Genomic DNA, 16,610 nt, shown 5'->3' on the forward strand with positions numbered 1-16,610 from the left:
TAGTGAAGCACGCACGCTTGTCCGCCCGACTAACTGGCCATCCCTACTGGAGAGGATGATTTTGTAATGAGCTCAGATGAAACAGCCGGCTGGATTTGGGTTTGAGTTGCTCTGTTAAAATGCACCCTGAAGTGTTTCTCTAGCGCTTTCATTGCAGATCCAAAGAGCATGTCGGTGCCTGTTTGTTTCCTGCACCGTTCCTTCCAGATGACCCTGCGGGTCTGAGCCAGCAAAAATGTTTAATCTGAACATGAGCTGTGGTTCAAGATCGCAGCGAGCATTTGTGAAACTGAACCCCACAGGAGGCCAGCACGCACTGCGCATGTTGCATCAGATGTCTCCTTCCCACGCAGAGTTCAAGGCCTCCAGCAGCTCTCACACCTCCGCAGGGTGCCTCTCCTGAGGCTTTTATTATCATTTAATTACATCTGAAATATATGGCCATGGAGCGATGATCCTTCAGGCAGACTGCAGGTCTAGAAGATGTCGTACTTCCCGGTGTTGGATCCCATTAACTGTGCGACTAACTGAGGAAAACCGCTCCCTTGTGACATTTTGACCTTGTTTACTGGCAGAAACGCAAGAGGTGCGATGTGGAAGATGAATTGAGGAAGCAGGTAGAACCCAGATACTAAAAGGCACACAACTAGTGAATGATCAGATGTGACTTCAGTACATCACAAAAAGGTCCGACTGAATTAGCTGTCAGTCATTTCCGGATCGAAAGGAGAAGTTGTGTTTTGTGGCCAGCTGGTTCCTCTGATGTGAAACACTGAGCTTTTTGCAGACATTATGGCTCGCTGAGCCATTGCTGGATCCACCCCATAACCATATGTCGTAAAATTAAGACTCTTTTTGCAGTTTGTCAGATAAAATGCCTAAATTTACAGTTACAAATGACTGTACAAGCCGCTGATTTGAGGCTATTATTATAGCATTTATCTGTCACAACGAAAGTTGGATCACTATCAAACCAAAATGTTCCACTGTTAACTCATCAATTATGCCCAGATTGGAGATTTTAGAACCTCTAAGGCCGCTCCGTTGTTGACTGGCTGATGAACATTCAAGTGACTCTTTCCTCTGGTCCGTCGGGTCATTTTCACGAGCTGGCACAGAGCGGCGAGCAGGTATCTGATGTCTGGGGGTGTAGTGTTACTCGATGCCGGGCTTGGAATTACCACCGGCCGTCAGTGGTAGTTTTTAAGCCTCTCGGCTCGCTACTGTAGTCGGCGACGCTCACTCGTCTGTGCATCCTGTCTGTGTGCATGCATTGTGCGCTGAGGCCTTATGAGAGCTGTAAGGTAGAAGCCACTTTTGTGTGTTTGTGTGCGTCCTGGTTTGTATGCACCACAAAAGGCCAAACGGTAACCCACTCGTATCGTTGCTAAAAACCCACCGAGCCACCGTGTTTGTCCCGTCTGCTGCTGCTGTGGGAAGCACCGTACGTCTGTCTCCAGCCACGCATTACATTTCTGAACTGTTCCAGTCCTCTGAAATTGTGTGTTTTTGTTTTTTTCCTCTGCGGTCAAATACAGAGCGACGTGTCAAGTTGAACCCTCTGACCACACTGTGTGCAAAAGTGTCCCCGGTTTGGGACAGAAATGACTGAGCCGGGATCTCGGCTCGCCCCCCTGCTCGGAGGTGCAGGCGGTTGGGTGGGTTTCGGTGGCCTCCTCTCCTCACTCCATATGCCGGCTGTTAGATTCCGATCTGCTGTTCAGCGGATCAGCACTTTGAACTCTGTGGGCTGCAACCGTTCTGGTCTAAATGATATCTCGGGTTAATCTGATCAATGTTGTGATCTTGGTAATTTCGGTTGGTGCTCCGTTTTCTTTCTTCACTTGAAGATCTATTTTGTAGGGGTTCAATAATTCTTAACATTAAATTGTGTCTGAACTGGCTGGGATTTCTAAACAGATTGTGAGTGGAGGGAAAGATCAAAACCATTTTTATTCGTCTGATGTGAGAATGTTTAAAACGCTCGTACGGTTTTGCAAGGGCAATTTATAACCCGACGCAATGTGCTTGATTTCCTGTTTCATGACAAATAAGCTGTGACTTCCCCTGAGCTCCTCAAAAAGAGAAACTCTCGGCCCATAAATCTCTCGGAATGAACCATTACGATGACTTTCCTGAAATGTTCGCCCTCGTTTCCCCTTTTCTTTCCTGGGTGATGTCACAGGCACAAATTTCCAGGCTGTGACGGAGCACTTTTGCCCACAGCCAGTGCAGGAAGGGACGGGGCCCTTTCACTTCTCATTTCCTGTGCCACAGGAAGCGCATTCCTTAACCGCTGACCGTAAGACAGCAGTTAAAAGAAAAAGAAGGAAAGAAATGACTGTAGCTCAGAGTTCTCTGCAACAGGCGAGTCTGTGAGAGTAACAGCCCTGTCTCTCTCTCTCTCTCTCTCTCTCTCTCTCTCTCTCTGTGTCTCCTGTAGGACAAGGGAAAAGGTTTGGTGAAGAATGCCGCCCTGGAAGAACAGGATGCTCAAAGCCTCGAGGTTGTCGCCTTCTGTGAAGACGTAGCAGCGTAAGATCCTTCCTGTCGGCGGGAAAGAAAAGTCCTCCTCAGGCTTATAATGCAACATGTTTTTTGTTTTTTTTGTTTGAGTGTGAAAGCATCTGTACGCTTTTTGCTGCACAGTCTCTCACTGCAGCAGTTAGTTTGGGTGGAGTGGTGATGAAGCGGAATCAACTTACATTGCGATACGTAACCAAACCTCTCACAAGTGCAGATGAAGAACATAACAGTATCACGCGACAGCATTCAAGGCAGAATGTTGACTAGGAATGTTGATTTTTCATGTAAATAACCGTCTGACCGCAAAAAGTTTACTTTTTTTTGTCCTTTTTCTAGTCTGCGTTCCAGATTCCCTCATGGGGACATGTCCACCAACCCCGGCTTCGTCCTGAGCCCAGTCATCACCCAGAGAGACGGAGGGGGGGACAATAGCTGCTCTGTCAAGGTTTCCATTGAAATCTCAGAATCTCAGCAGCCGGTAACCTTCACCTGTGACGGTAAGTATCCGGTGACATAAGGACCCTCATATGAACCATCCGTGACCCCGGGTAACGGAGCATGTGGTAGATTTCACGCCCTTATTTTTGACCACCATCTTACTCCGTCAATTAGAGATCTTTAACTTGTTTTCCACGGCCCGGTGTTAAGAAATGAATACCAGGAATGCACAGATGATATACCATCAAATTAAAGTTACCCAAAAAGGGAAACTTGTGCCCACTCCGCCGCTAAGAGGGAGCAGCTCAGATTGCAGATATGAGCGCTCCGAATGAGGAGTCGAAATCCGCAGCTGCCACAGTCTTTGCACCCACCCCACCCCCTTTTTTTCCTCCTTTTTTTTCTGTCGTGGGAAGTACACCACGTTCCCTTCTCCACACAAACAAAGGTCCGTCCCCGCACCAAGAAGTAACCATGTTGGGCATGTTGGACCTTTTTTTGGGGGGCGGTTACTTCCATGGGTATTTCGGGGAGCTGTTCTTGGCTAACCCCTCGTTGTACTTGCACAAAACTACAACCAATTGACACGTCTTCTGGTGTACAAAGCTGAGCACGCTGGAGGCCGTCGGCCAGCCCACTGGGCCTTTTTGTTTGGTGTGTTATCCAAACTGGGACCATGTTCACCAGTATGGCTCCCTGAGGATCAGCAGTAGGCGTGTGTGCTGATGTCAGTTTATTGTTTGTACATCTATAAGTATGTCTATGTATACGTAACAAGCTGTCCCACTCACCCGTCTGCATTGACCCAGTTGAACGGCAGCATCCTAGAGGAAGTGCCTTCATGTGTTCCCTCCTCCGAGTACCATATCCGGTTGGTTGTCTCCTAGTTGTCTTCCCGTGTTGTCGGCGGGCGTGTTGACGCACATCGGACGGACACTGCTGGAGTTGGCTCTCGGGAACAAAGGGCCTCAGTTCACTCTCAGCTCGGGACACAAAGACTGGGCGAGACACTTGTCCTCCTCCCCTCTTTCTGTTGCATCGCTCCGTTTCACTTTTGCCGTCCCACACTTCCTTTGTCGTGTTTCTCTATTTCTTCCTCTATGCCTTCCCTCACTTTACAATATTCTCCTCCATCCTTGTTCCTCAGCAGCATCTCCTGAAGCCTCTTGAACGTGTCATCACTTCAGAGACTAAACTGATAAACAAGACAATGTCCCTGGCTACGTTGGTTTATCGCACAAACTGCCGACTCAGCATATCTAGCCAGTTTAAAAACGGCGCTACTGCTCGTCCCCAGATGTTCCTGTGTCTTTGATGACATGCTGATTTGTGGGTGAAGGTTGAGTGGGAGATAAGCTGCTGGTGTGGGGGAGTCACTGAAGACATCACAGGACGCCTAATCATGTTTCACTTCTAGCCTGTATTTTCTGCCACATTGTTCTTTGGGCTCTGTTGGCTCTTTGTCACGTAGGAATTATATCATTCCTCTTCTTTATTCAAAATATGTTGCTCCAGTGGATGTAACGAGTGCTGAGTGACTTCATCTCTCCAAGCGCGTCCCCGACCAATTGAGAAATTCTTTAACTCTTTTTAACTGTAATGCCCTACTGTGAATTCCCTCAGCACCTCGGGCGCTCACAGAATAAGGCGTTGCCCGTCCTGATTGCCTTGTTACAGAACTCTGCCACGCATGTAGAGGCCTGGCGTGCGCCGCTGAGGCCACATAACTGCCGTGAAGCTAAAGCTACCGATCGGAGTGGTAAAGAGAGACGCACTATTTCCCCGGAGGGTGGAGGTCGGTTTGAGCCAGGCGTGTTCCCCCCACTTCCCTGTGTGTCTATAGGAACGTCTGTACAGTAACCCGAGTGTAATCCGAGATGTTTCCGTGTTTGTGTACCGGCGAGGTGAAGAATGTGCTGAAACCTCTTTGGAAGTGGGGGTAATCTCCCGCGCGTCGGTTTTCGCGCTCTATGCAGACGTCCCTCGGCCTGTCGCATCAGATATCCGAGCATACGCAAACAACAGGAGCTCACCTCAATTTTCCCCACAAGTCACAGCTGTAATTCCTTGAGCCGGAGACCCGGCTTCATACATGAGCCGGTCAAAGGCGGCAGCGAGGTTTGTGGTTAGAGCGAAATTGTGATAAATGAGATGGGATCAGTTTCAACAGTGGCAGCCGGGTATCCATTTTGGATGGTATCATTTTGTAGCATAACATAATTGACACTTAACCTTTGATCCCTCAAATAATGCATGCATGTGTGGGATATGTTTCTCCAAAGTGCCCCGTTCTTTTTTTCTCCAACATATTAACATCCAGGTGATGTTGATGCACCTTCTATTGTGCTTGTTTTTAGTTCCCTGTAATTGCGGTATAATCTGTCAATCCTGTTGTTTTAAAAGCATTGTACCACATTCTCGTTACGTCTTTTTTTTCTTCTTTTCCATCATTCCCTCCTTCCGTCTCTTAATTGTCAACAACCGCTGACTCCTCCCTTCTCCCCTGGCTTTTCCACGTGGTTCCCTTTCCCCTCGGTCTTCTTCACCCTCCTTCTGCAGTGAGTTCTCCAGTGGAGTTGTTGATCAGTCAGACTCTGTGCTGGGTCCATAATGACCTGGACCAGGTGGACTTCTCCAGCTACCTGCTCAAAGTCTGTGGCCAGGAGGAGGTGCTGCAGAAGTGAGTCAACACGACAGAAACTACCACTGCTGAATAGAAGAATGTCTTGTATGATAAGTGAAGATACACTGTAACCAGAACGCGCATATGTCCTTGTTACATAATTAGTATTTACCCTCGGAGGTATTTATTGATTTATGTTACTCATTTGAGGAAAATGTCATTTCCTGCAGATACACTGAGAGCCATTGAATAAAGTGTAAATCGGGTTTATCATCAATACTTTGACGCGTTTAACAATTACATTGTTGCTTCACCTCTCAGGATGAGGCCTAAAGCTATTCATCAACTTCCCAGATGTTGGTCATGAAGTGAGAGTCCTTACCAGGACTAACTTGTTAATACAGGACTAACTGTAGGACTGATTACACAAAATATCTAAACTGTCTCAGGTGGACGGTTTATCTCCAAAGAATGACATTCCTGACATTTTCAACATTTCTTCTGCTGTGTAGAGATATTTTCGGCAGAAAGAATCTGTGACATATCAGGCTTTGGGAAGTTAACCCAAAGTTATCTGCATTACTGCAAAGTGGCACTTAACAATTCGCTTCCACACCAAATACAAACAACTTGACAAAGTAGTGCGTTGTCCCCCAAATATATACAAAACAAATGTTTTTACATTTATGGGAAATTGTCTATAGTATAAGAGGGATAATTACTGACTTTGGTTATATAAACTAAGTCATCTTTCTGAAGGAGACTACACTTTTTTATTTATATTCTTTTGTAATTGCTGATAGTTGTCGTAGACAAACGGTATGATTTTCTGAACCTTGCGTCTCTGCCCCAGTAAACACAGCCTCGGCAGCCATGAGTACGTCCAGAACTGCAGGAAGTGGGAGAATGAGATCACGTTGCAGCTCCTCTCTCACTCCACCATGAGAAGAGACTTGGCCCGCACTGTAAGTCACTCTAGCCGCCTCACGCAATGAGCCCTTGTAAACTTTAGAGGACTCGACACGTTGTCTTCTGTTGGTGGAATGATGTCAAAATTTGATTATATATATATAAATGATCAAATCGCCCATTGTTAATCTCGACTTCTTTTGTTAAGGCGGAAGATGACAACTCTCTGGTAGATTTAGAGAAGCACCTCGGCCAGGTGGAGAGGCCGTTCAAGGAGAACGTCACCAGGTATGAGGCTCCCACACTGGTTGGGGAAAAAATATTACCGAACTATCAATTTAGTTTTCTTGGTAACTATAAAACTATAAAGAAATTTGATTGACTCTCGCCTGGTCTTCAGAATGTTTACCTGGTTTGAGTAGCTTTAGTTTAATTTGCGGCTCTTGAAAGTCCCTTAAGTTAGTTTCAGCTAACTAAATTAAACTTTCTACATCGTGTCGTGATCTGTGGGTTCTGTCGTTTCCCATCCCTCACTCCTCTCTTGTGTGTTGTCTTGCAGACAAGGCCTTGCTGATTATTTAGAAGGCTACCACAATCAAGTCAACATCTGCCTTCAAAATGAGGTACGGGTCGTCCCTGTCTTCAAACTCATTTATGTCAACATTCCCACTTGTTACGTTTGGGAAAACAATGATATTAACAGTATCTGTATCACCGGACTGTGCAGAAAGGTTGTGTGTAGCTGCCCAGTGTATCGAGACTTAACATTTAATCAGTCTTTCACCCGATAAAGTAAAAGGTAAAGGCCGCCAATTGTTGTCGCTTCAAATACTTCACACATTGATGAACGCATACCAGGACATTCCTGGAGGGCGGGCATTCTAGAAACTGCACATCTGGTTTTCAAAATGTAGGCTTAATTAAATACAGACTGAACCGCAGCTAGAACAACGCTGCGCTCTCAACCCAACTTAAAAATGAGAATGAAAAGATTTATTTGCGACGCATGGACACCAGCTGCACCAACCTGCTCTCCATGTTCAGAAGACCCTTTACAAGACCGCCGACCGGGTGGTCCAAACTTTGAAGAACCTCTGCTGCGGCCTGGATGAGGTGGAGACCCAAGCCATCACTGAGGCAGTGAAAAGGCTGCGACACTCCGTCAACTTACCCAGGACTCACTCACCCAAGGTGGGCACGCCTCACACGCACACACACGGCATTGTTTGGATCAAGGATGTCCCCCTAACACCAACATGTTCTGATTGTGTAGATGGGGTCCACATCTGCTGGTCAATCACCAAATGGTAAGTTCTGCACACAGTCATATATATATATATATATATATGTGTATATGTATATATATATGTGTATATGTATATATATATGTGTATATGTATATATGTATATAAAAATACAACAACTATAATGACCATCTCTACAACCTCACCTGACTGGACAGGTCACAGCAGTCCTCTGGAGGAGAGCATGGCCCTACTGACACAGGCCGTCTACGACCTGGCCAAGCTCTACCTGCGTTCCTTCTGCGCCCCCTCGGCCTCCTTCAGCTCCCCTTCGTTGCCCCGGCCTGCAGACGGGGAAGGCGTGGTGGGTCAGAGCAGCAAAGAGGCTTCTGGCACCACAGAACACCTCCAGTTCACTCTGTTCGCATTGCACGGCATCCCGGCCAACTGGGTCAGCAGGTAAAAGAGGCAGAGGGTCTTTATTTTATAATGGCGCTGGAAAACCCACAAGTGAAGGAGATAAATGTGTCAGAGATGAGACTCTGTAGCTGATGATGCTACTCGTGCAGACATTAGCATCGTAAAATGACTCGCTAGTACATGGATGCATTTTGAAGTAGAACGTTTGGATGTTCATTCTATTCAAGGTTAATGTGAAATTAAACGTGTCACTAGTCAAGGTACTTTTTTTTTTTTTTTTTTTTTTTCATGTATTTCTTCGTGAATGATCACTCACTACTTCTCTATTATTAGGAACACCCACATATAATTTAATTGTACTTCTGGGGTTGAAATGGGTTTGAAGGCTATGCAGAATTCAAAAGTTAAGTGTATGCTTAAGTGCGGACAATTTACAAGTAACCGAGGTAAGTAACACAAGGAGGGAAAACGTGCATTGCATGATCCGGATTAGTGTTTGAGGAGGGAGGACCTGTGAGAGTGTTTGTTTAGACTACATTAGACAGCGCTGTCGGAGCTCAGTCTTTTTTTTTCTTCTGCTAAACCAACGGTGCTGCTCCCCACGTCTTGTTTTTTCCATGCCAGTGTCCAGTTTCACCCCCTAGTTCATCTCCTGCGTGCGTCCGGCCCAGTGAGCGAGCTGAGACTAGTTTCCCGTTCCCCTGCTCTGTCATGCATCAGTGACCAGGATCAGCGCATTGTTGCCTGGGTTTGTTAGGTCTAGAAATTAAGAAATTAATTTGTTACTCTTGTTGTCAGAGAAAAGAAGAGTTAAAAGACTCAAATTACAAAGGACATCTGGGGGAACAGAAATAAGATTGTCACTGTCCTTCCACCTTTTGACATCACAAAGAACAGTCATCCGTTGTAGATTTGACTGGAGTCTGGTGAAGAGATTACGCTGACTGTAAAAGAACGAGAGGAACTGCCTAACAGGCCTATTTACTCCAGCACAGCCTCCTCCGTCAGCTATTTTAGGCCACCAAACATTGCTCCAGTGACAGTCATTCCAAAGACACCTCCAAAAATATTTACCTCTCCCGAGCCAGAGGAATAAAGCGTGCACAGTATTTCCCTGCCCAGAAGGGTAGCTGGGCATATCTGTCGTGTCCCCCCCTTCCCGCTCCTTGAGGCTCTGAGCGTTTGGCGTTGTTGTGGCTCGTGTGTCGTCCATCTGGAGCCTCGCTGCATGCCACGGCGCTGCCGGCATATTGAGACTCCGTGACTGGTGCCAACACAGATGGCACAGAGCGGTGCCCGTGGTAGTGAAAGCAAGTGTTTTTGGTATTTGGCCCCTCCGTTCACATATGCATCTCCAATGAAAATGCTGTGGTCATTTTGGGATGTGTGGTGGAGCAGCAACAACAACACTAAATGTCGCAGGATGTGGCAAATATCTTTTTATTGCATCACGTATGGAAATATAAAACCCTTTGGTCTGTACGAGCGGATGTAATTGGCTGTAATTATTTTATTTTGTTTTTTAACTCATGAAAGCGATGAGACTTAAGATAACAAGTAGCTGTTTTGTTGTATCACAGCTCTAGGTTGCCATGGCCCACCACACTGGAGTTTCAAATGTGATTTAATGCACCTTTCTTGGGGAGGAGAGTGAAAACCACCCTGAGAATGTGTCGGGTCTACTTGAAATAACTGAAAGGACCTGTGTGGGAGTCTAATTAGTGCTTCAGTAGTTGTAATCAGTGGTAGATGGTTTTAGTCTGCTTAGGGAGCGTGAAAGAAAAAGTAAGGGTACTTATCTCTGAGTTTCCTTAAAGCTGAAGTATACTTAAATTTAAGTTTGACAGGACCCCTTTGCACACACGCACCATTATGACTTTGTGCTGTACGGTACCATCATTAATACCTAGCAACCACCGAGCAAGGGCGTAATATACTTTGATCTGTTTTGTCAAATCCACTGGGTGTGTAAATGTCGGTCAGAGCCTCTATATTAAAGACAAGTGGGCACTGTAGAAACACGCATTGTGTTGTTTTGTTGCAGTTATGAAAAGTACTTCCTGATGTGTTCGCTCACCCACAATGGCAAGAACCTGTTTAAACCGGTCCAGTCCAAGAGAGTGGGCACATACAAAAGCTTCTTCTACCACATCAAATGGGATGAACTGTGAGTGACTTCCTTGGTCTCTTTCCTCTCCTCCCCCTCTCCTTTCCTCTCCTCTTGTCGCCTTTCTTCTCTGCTATTCCCTAACAACAAGTAAACAAAATGCTGCTCCTCTCCCTTTCCCTTCTTTTCATCTGCTTTTCTCTTCTTTTGTTTCCTTTTATATTCCTTATATTACTGGAAATGAGGAGCCATTTTCTCTTCCTTCTTTTCCTCTTGTTTCCTTTGAGATAGCAATCATACATTTTTTTTTTCCTCAATGATTTAGTTTCATTTTCTACTTCCACTCTGCTTCTACCCTTTCTTGTCATCTCCCCTCACCTCTTCTTTGAACAACTGTGTCCTTACTTTTCCTCCCAGGATCAACTTCCCGATAGCAGTAGCTGTCCTCCCACTGGAGTCCATACTGAGCCTGACTCTGTTTGGGGTTCTGTACCAGAATGCCAGCGGCTCCCCGGACTCCAACAAGCAGAGAAAAGCGCCGGAGCTGCTGGGCAAAGTCTCGATGCCGCTCTTTGACTTCAGACGGTGAGGAGAGAGCAACGGCCGGTTGTGGCTGGTCCTGTTTTTGCGTGTCCTCCTTGAGTGGACGTCCTAATTGTAATGGAAAATGAAATATCACTGAGTTGTGACTGCTGACTGTGCTCTGCAGGGTGCTCGCCAAGGGCAGCAGGTTGTTGTGTCTGTGGACATCCGCCCAGGGAGCCGCCGGCTCTGCAGGCGGCCGCAGTAAGGTGCCCACAGAGAAAATAGTGCTGCAGGTGGGTGTTTGTGAAGGAGCATCCATCACTAGTGTTGATGGCAATTTCATTCAGCCACATTTAGCCTTCTTGAATTAACGTTTTGTGCTGCCGTCAGGTGGACTTCCCCAACTCGGCGCTGGACGTGTTGTATGTGGGACCAAAGGAAGAACCCAGACTTGACCTCGACGCACTGGAGGAACTGGACCCCGATCTGCAACGCGATCTGGAGAAAATCTGCAGCCGTGCTTCCAATTTTGGGTAAAAGAACCTCCAGCGTGTTTTCACAACTATGAGGGTGGGTTATCATCTCAGGGTAGAAATCGATATCGGGAACATTTCTAACAAAGAATGATTTCCATTACTCCAGTTATAGAATGGTTTGACCGCTGAGTGATAAATAAAAGACATAAAATATCGATTTATTTCTTAATGCTGCCAGCTCAATGTATGAAATGTGCTTCTTGTACAAATTTTTTTTTTTTTAATTGAATTGAATTTCAAGCTTTTATTAAAATGCCGATTGAAAGAGTAAAAAATAACTAAATATGATATTAAAATATTCTTTACCACCATGTGTATGGAAGACAACATCCCACAGTTTAAATGGTGTCTAATAAAACCAGCTTCTTTTTGTTTTATACATGGAATACATGTTGGCTCTGCAGAACATTTCATTCATTTATTCGGCGTAGTTTATTCTGAATTAGAACTGTATTCTGTTCACATTGTCTGGTCCTTTTAGAAGACTTATGGCGCGTTTCCACCGAGCGGTATGGTACGGGTCGCATCTGTTAACCATGATTTGCCGAGCGTTTCCACCGCCAACAGTACCCTTACTTGATAGGCGTGGTGTATTCCAGTAACTGTGCCAGATACCCCAACGGAAGGGTACCCAAAAAGTGGTACGGTGTGGTTCGGATTTTTGGTACCATTTTCAACTGGCAGTGGAGACACAAATAAAAGGGTACCGACCCGACCCGTACTGTACTGCTCGGTGGAAACGCGCCATTAAAGTACTCTGTGTTGTGAGAGTTTCAAAAACGTGCAGTGTCACTGGTTGGATTTATGCCCCTCAGACGTCTCTCTGGCCGTCCCCCAGACCAATGGAAATCCACCGGACTTAATGGATTTAGGAAGAGATTTTAAAAAGATGCCGCTGACTCTGCTGCCAGCTGTGGCTCCCCATAAACGCCCTGTACGTTTGCTGCCCCAGTGTTTCTGTTGTCTTCCAGCTGCTCCGGGCCCGGCTCGGTTCTCCCGCTGCCGCCCGCCGGCCGGAGCTCTTCCAGCTTGCCAACATCCATGAGAACCAGCCGGCACGCAGTGCTCTCTCAGTGGGCTCTCACTGCCTGCTGCCTGTTTGGCTCCCATTCATCTCCCCAGACTTTTGAGGCTGCAGTCTCACTGCCTCGTTGTGTGTGTGTGTGTGTTCCATCAATCGGTTGTTGTTTGATGGATAACATCTTTTATCATGTATCTTCCCCCTCCGTCTGTTTTGGTTCCGTCTCCAGGTTGAAGAGGGCAGACCACCAGCTCCTATGGGACCATCGGCTCCACTGTCGGAAGCACCACCCCAGCAGCCTCCCTAAGGTGCTGGCCAGCGTGCCCAGCTGGGACTGGGCCAGCATGGCTCACATTCACTCCCTGCTGCACCACTGGCCCCCGCTGCCCCCCGTCACTGCGCTGGAGCTGCTCGAGTCAAAGTACGCGCCTTTAGAGTCACTACGAGGATAATAATATAAAAAGTCAACCGTATTGGTTTTGCTTTTTAACCCTTAAGGGTCTTTGTTTGTCGTGTGTGCAGGTTTGCAGACACAGAAGTAAGAAATGTGGCCGTTAGTTGGATTGAGAAGAGCAGTGACGATGAGCTGACTGACTACCTGCCACAGCTTGTTCAGGTGCAGCTAAAAATCCCTCAACAAATAGCGTGTGCACTTTAAAAACGACTCTGAAACTCATCTCCTCTGTCTCTGAACAGGCGTTAAAGTTTGAGTGTCATCTTAAGAATGGCCTCGTCATGTTCCTGCTGTCCAGGGCGCAAGGCAACATCAATATCGCCCACTACCTCTACTGGTGAGTAGGCAGCAGCTCTGGAGATGCAACCATTGCTCCTTTCTGGTTTGTAAGTGGCTTGTATGAATTAACACAACAAACATAATGGTCATTGAGTACTGAAAGGGTCCTTTAGGGTACTTATTTGAACAAAGTGATTCCTTGTGAGTGAGTTACGATCTCAGTACTAAGGCTCTTTGTAGGGAATGCAGTAATAGTACGTATGTCTTGTGGGGGGGGGGGGGCTGCTGTCCAGGAAGGGGGTGTTCCTTAAATGGTTGTGTGTGTGTGATGGCTGCAGGCTGCTGAAGGACGCGGTGCAGGATCCCGCCTGGGGTCGGCGCTACGAGCGGGTGCTGGGTGCCCTGCTGTGTCTGTGTGGAGTCAAGCTCAGGGCCGAGCTGGAGAAGCAAACCAACCTGGTCACCCTGCTGGGAGCCGTGGCTGAGCGGGTTCGACAGGCCGGGGGTTCTACGCGACAGGTGTGTGTGTGTGGGAGATCTGACTATTTCACGCTAGTTCCAAGAGAACCTTTTTTAGTTAGAAACAGGAAAGAGGTCACTGTGTCTTCAGTGTTTGTGAGCGTTTGTGTTTTGGATTGTGTGTGTTCAGGTGGCGCTGCAGGAGGGCCTTGAAAACGTTCAGAACTTTTTCCAGAGGAACAGCTGCCGGCTGCCCCTCAGCCCCAGTCTGGTGGCTAAGGAGCTAAACATTAAGGTAACACACACACACAGGCTATCAATGATGAATTAATCAAGGTCTCTGCTAAATACATCTATCCTCTATAATCATATTCAGTTAAATACGCGCCTCTCACATCAATGGACATTGCTCATCTACAACAAATTAGCACTAAACCTCCAAAGAACATATGGTCAGGAAGCCGCTACATACTCATTATAGAACTTCTGTGGTTCAGATCCATAAGTGAGCTCATTATACTGAAGTCTCAACAAACGCATGCATCCATACTCACTCAAACATCTGACAGATCTTCATCATATTTCATATATTATAGATATTTCTTGAAAAAGAGGGAGTAAACTAGTACTACGGTGCTTCTATCTAGCCATAGTTGTGTATACCTTTGGGCTTTATAGAGCCATTTAAATGTTAATTGGTCATTGAATTTAGACCCCCATTGAAGTATGACTATGTATTATGTTGACGTAATCCTCATGCAATTTATCACTCCATGGTTGTCTTTGCAGAAGCTTAATGATGGTCTCCGGTTAGGTGAAACAAAGCCACTGTTTTGACGTGTATTCATTGACTCTATAAACCAGATAAATACACATTTTGATGCTGTAGTAAAGCTGCATCTTCTAAACAACGCAATGTAGTGCAGAGGACTAAAATCATACTGCGTTGTCTGTTTGTTTGTGTAGGCCTGCTCCTTCTTCAACTCCAACGCAGTTCCCCTCAAGCTGGCCCTGGTGAACGCCGACCCCCTGGGAGAAGAGATCAATGTCATGTTCAAGGTACTGGACCCACTCGCAGGGTTTTGAAAGTTGTGTATGGACACTCACAGTAAAAGTGATGAAAATTAAAAGTATATGAGCAGCCATCTGGTCTGTGCACACCTGAGACCTTCACCCGCTGTGCACTTAGTTAAACTAGGAAGTTGTCACCAGTCACATCAGAACTTGTTTTAAACAAAGGCTGTTTACATGCTCCTCATCTGAACAATGCGCCCCCTGGTGGCCGAAGAAGTGAACCTTTGCCTGTGATACGAAAGGGCAGAGTGTAACGCGTCAGTTTGTCTGCGTCAGGTTGGTGAGGACTTGAGGCAAGACATGTTGGCTCTTCAGATGATCCGCATCATGGACCGCATCTGGCTCCAAGAGGGGTTGGACCTCCGCATTGTGAACTTCAAATGCATCTCCACCGGCAAAGACAAAGGTAGCAAGTTCGCCCACCTGTCGTCTAGACGATGGTCTACACTTAGCTACACATGTCTCTAAACAGTTTAAACTATCTAGGTCAAGTATGTTCCTAAAAGAAGAATAGGTTATGCCCACTAGAGGTTTTGTTACTTCAATATGTAGAAAGACAATTACATTTCTTTCTGAAACGAAAAACCATGGCAACAGGAGCTGTCAGATGGTACGAGCAGAAATGATGGATATCAGCCTGTCAGTTAATTGAAAAGGCCGTGGCTTCTAACATCTGGTTATGACTGATAAGCAGACATTGTTATTATAAGGTTATGTCACACTCCTTTTAAAAAAGGAAAATGAATTTAATTAACAGTTGTGATGTTTTTTTGTGGAGGCATGGTGGAGCTGGTGCCGTCCTCTGACACACTGAGAAAGATCCAGGTGGAGTATGGCGTCACTGGATCCTTCAAGGACAAACCGCTGGCTGAGTGGCTCCGCAAGTACAACCCCGCCGAGGATGAGTATGAGAAGGTAAAAACACACAAAGCCTTCGCGTGATGTGACACCTTACTTCACACTCGTCACCTCTGACAATCTACTGCCTCCCAACTTCAGCAAGACGCACAAATGAACTCATCTTCAAATACGTGCTTATGTGGAGGCGTTTTGTGGCTGGACGACACCCTGATCCAGTGTGTCTCTCCCTCCTCCCCCCTGTTAGGCATCAGAGAACTTCATCTACTCGTGTGCGGGCTGCTGCGTGGCCACCTACGTGCTGGGCATCTGCGACCGACACAATGACAACATCATGCTGCGCTCCACCGGACACATGTTCCACATCGACTTTGGCAAGTTCCTGGGCCACGCCCAGATGTTTGGCAGCTTCAAAAGGTGAAAATCTAAAATGCCTCTTAGGGTTGAACGGTCTCTCCATGAAAGTGTATCAGAATGTCTACTGTCGTCTTTTTGCTATCAGATAACACGTGAAATGTCAGGTGCCAGTTGGCTCCTATATATATATATATATATATATATATATATATATACCATGTGCATGCTGGTCTTCACAATGTGTTGTTGTCACCAGGTTACTTTCTGAGACATTTCAGGTGATGGCGTCACTGGACAAGCAAGACCCGGTTCAAAGCCCCCACACTGCACTCATTCCCATTCCGGCAACCACACTATTCTTAGCTTCTGAGCATCGCCACTGAAATATTTAGATGCTGTGTACCAAGTGTGTCTCCTTCGTTTTAGTGTGCTGCCTTCACGCTCCTGATCCAGAGTAAACCCCCCCTTCCCCGCCGTTCTTTCCCATCAGGGACCGCGCTCCGTTCGTTCTCACCTCCGACATGGCGTACGTCATCAACGGAGGGGAGCGTCCCACCAGTCGCTTCCAGCTGTTTGTAGACTTGTGCTGCCAAGCCTACAACCTCATCCGCAAGCACTCTGGGCTGTTCCTCAACCTGTTGACGCTGGTGAGACGGTGGACACACACACACACACACACTGTACACACTTCTGTAAGCCCAAACAACAGAATAATATATTTCCTTTTTGTAATTATTTGACTGTACATGATGGGTAAATGAGTAAATCTATGTCTGTGTT

At 46.5% G+C, this 16,610-nt stretch overlaps 1 protein-coding gene across 6 annotated transcripts in view; it reads left to right on the forward strand.

The window, feature by feature from the left end:
- Nucleotides 1–16,610, forward strand: part of pik3c2a (phosphatidylinositol-4-phosphate 3-kinase, catalytic subunit type 2 alpha) — a 29,332-nt gene that overhangs the window by 8,141 nt on the left and 4,581 nt on the right. Inside the window, exons 3-25 of one of the 6 annotated variants that reach the window (XM_078083217.1) lie at nt 2,444–2,535; nt 2,863–3,023; nt 5,524–5,644; nt 6,441–6,552; nt 6,705–6,784; nt 7,056–7,119; nt 7,514–7,687; nt 7,770–7,803; nt 7,959–8,199; nt 10,205–10,327; nt 10,685–10,852; nt 10,977–11,085; nt 11,183–11,325; nt 12,300–12,770; nt 12,872–12,965; nt 13,046–13,140; nt 13,421–13,601; nt 13,732–13,836; nt 14,508–14,600; nt 14,892–15,021; nt 15,394–15,530; nt 15,721–15,890; nt 16,321–16,477. In XM_078083217.1, the coding sequence (XP_077939343.1) occupies nt 2,444–2,535; nt 2,863–3,023; nt 5,524–5,644; nt 6,441–6,552; nt 6,705–6,784; nt 7,056–7,119; nt 7,514–7,687; nt 7,770–7,803; nt 7,959–8,199; nt 10,205–10,327; nt 10,685–10,852; nt 10,977–11,085; nt 11,183–11,325; nt 12,300–12,770; nt 12,872–12,965; nt 13,046–13,140; nt 13,421–13,601; nt 13,732–13,836; nt 14,508–14,600; nt 14,892–15,021; nt 15,394–15,530; nt 15,721–15,890; nt 16,321–16,477 (3,255 nt within the window). The remainder of the gene's footprint in view (nt 1–2,443; nt 2,536–2,862; nt 3,024–5,523; nt 5,645–6,440; nt 6,553–6,704; nt 6,785–7,055; nt 7,120–7,513; nt 7,688–7,769; nt 7,804–7,958; nt 8,200–10,204; nt 10,328–10,684; nt 10,853–10,976; nt 11,086–11,182; nt 11,326–12,299; nt 12,771–12,871; nt 12,966–13,045; nt 13,141–13,420; nt 13,602–13,731; nt 13,837–14,507; nt 14,601–14,891; nt 15,022–15,393; nt 15,531–15,720; nt 15,891–16,320; nt 16,478–16,610) is intronic. The other 5 variants (XM_040163379.2, XM_078083218.1, XM_040163381.2 and 2 more) reach the window with 5 other exon arrangements.

Source organism: Gasterosteus aculeatus, chromosome X (assembly GCF_964276395.1).
Source record: "Gasterosteus aculeatus chromosome X, fGasAcu3.hap1.1, whole genome shotgun sequence".
Lineage (NCBI taxonomy): Eukaryota > Metazoa > Chordata > Actinopteri > Perciformes > Gasterosteidae > Gasterosteus > Gasterosteus aculeatus.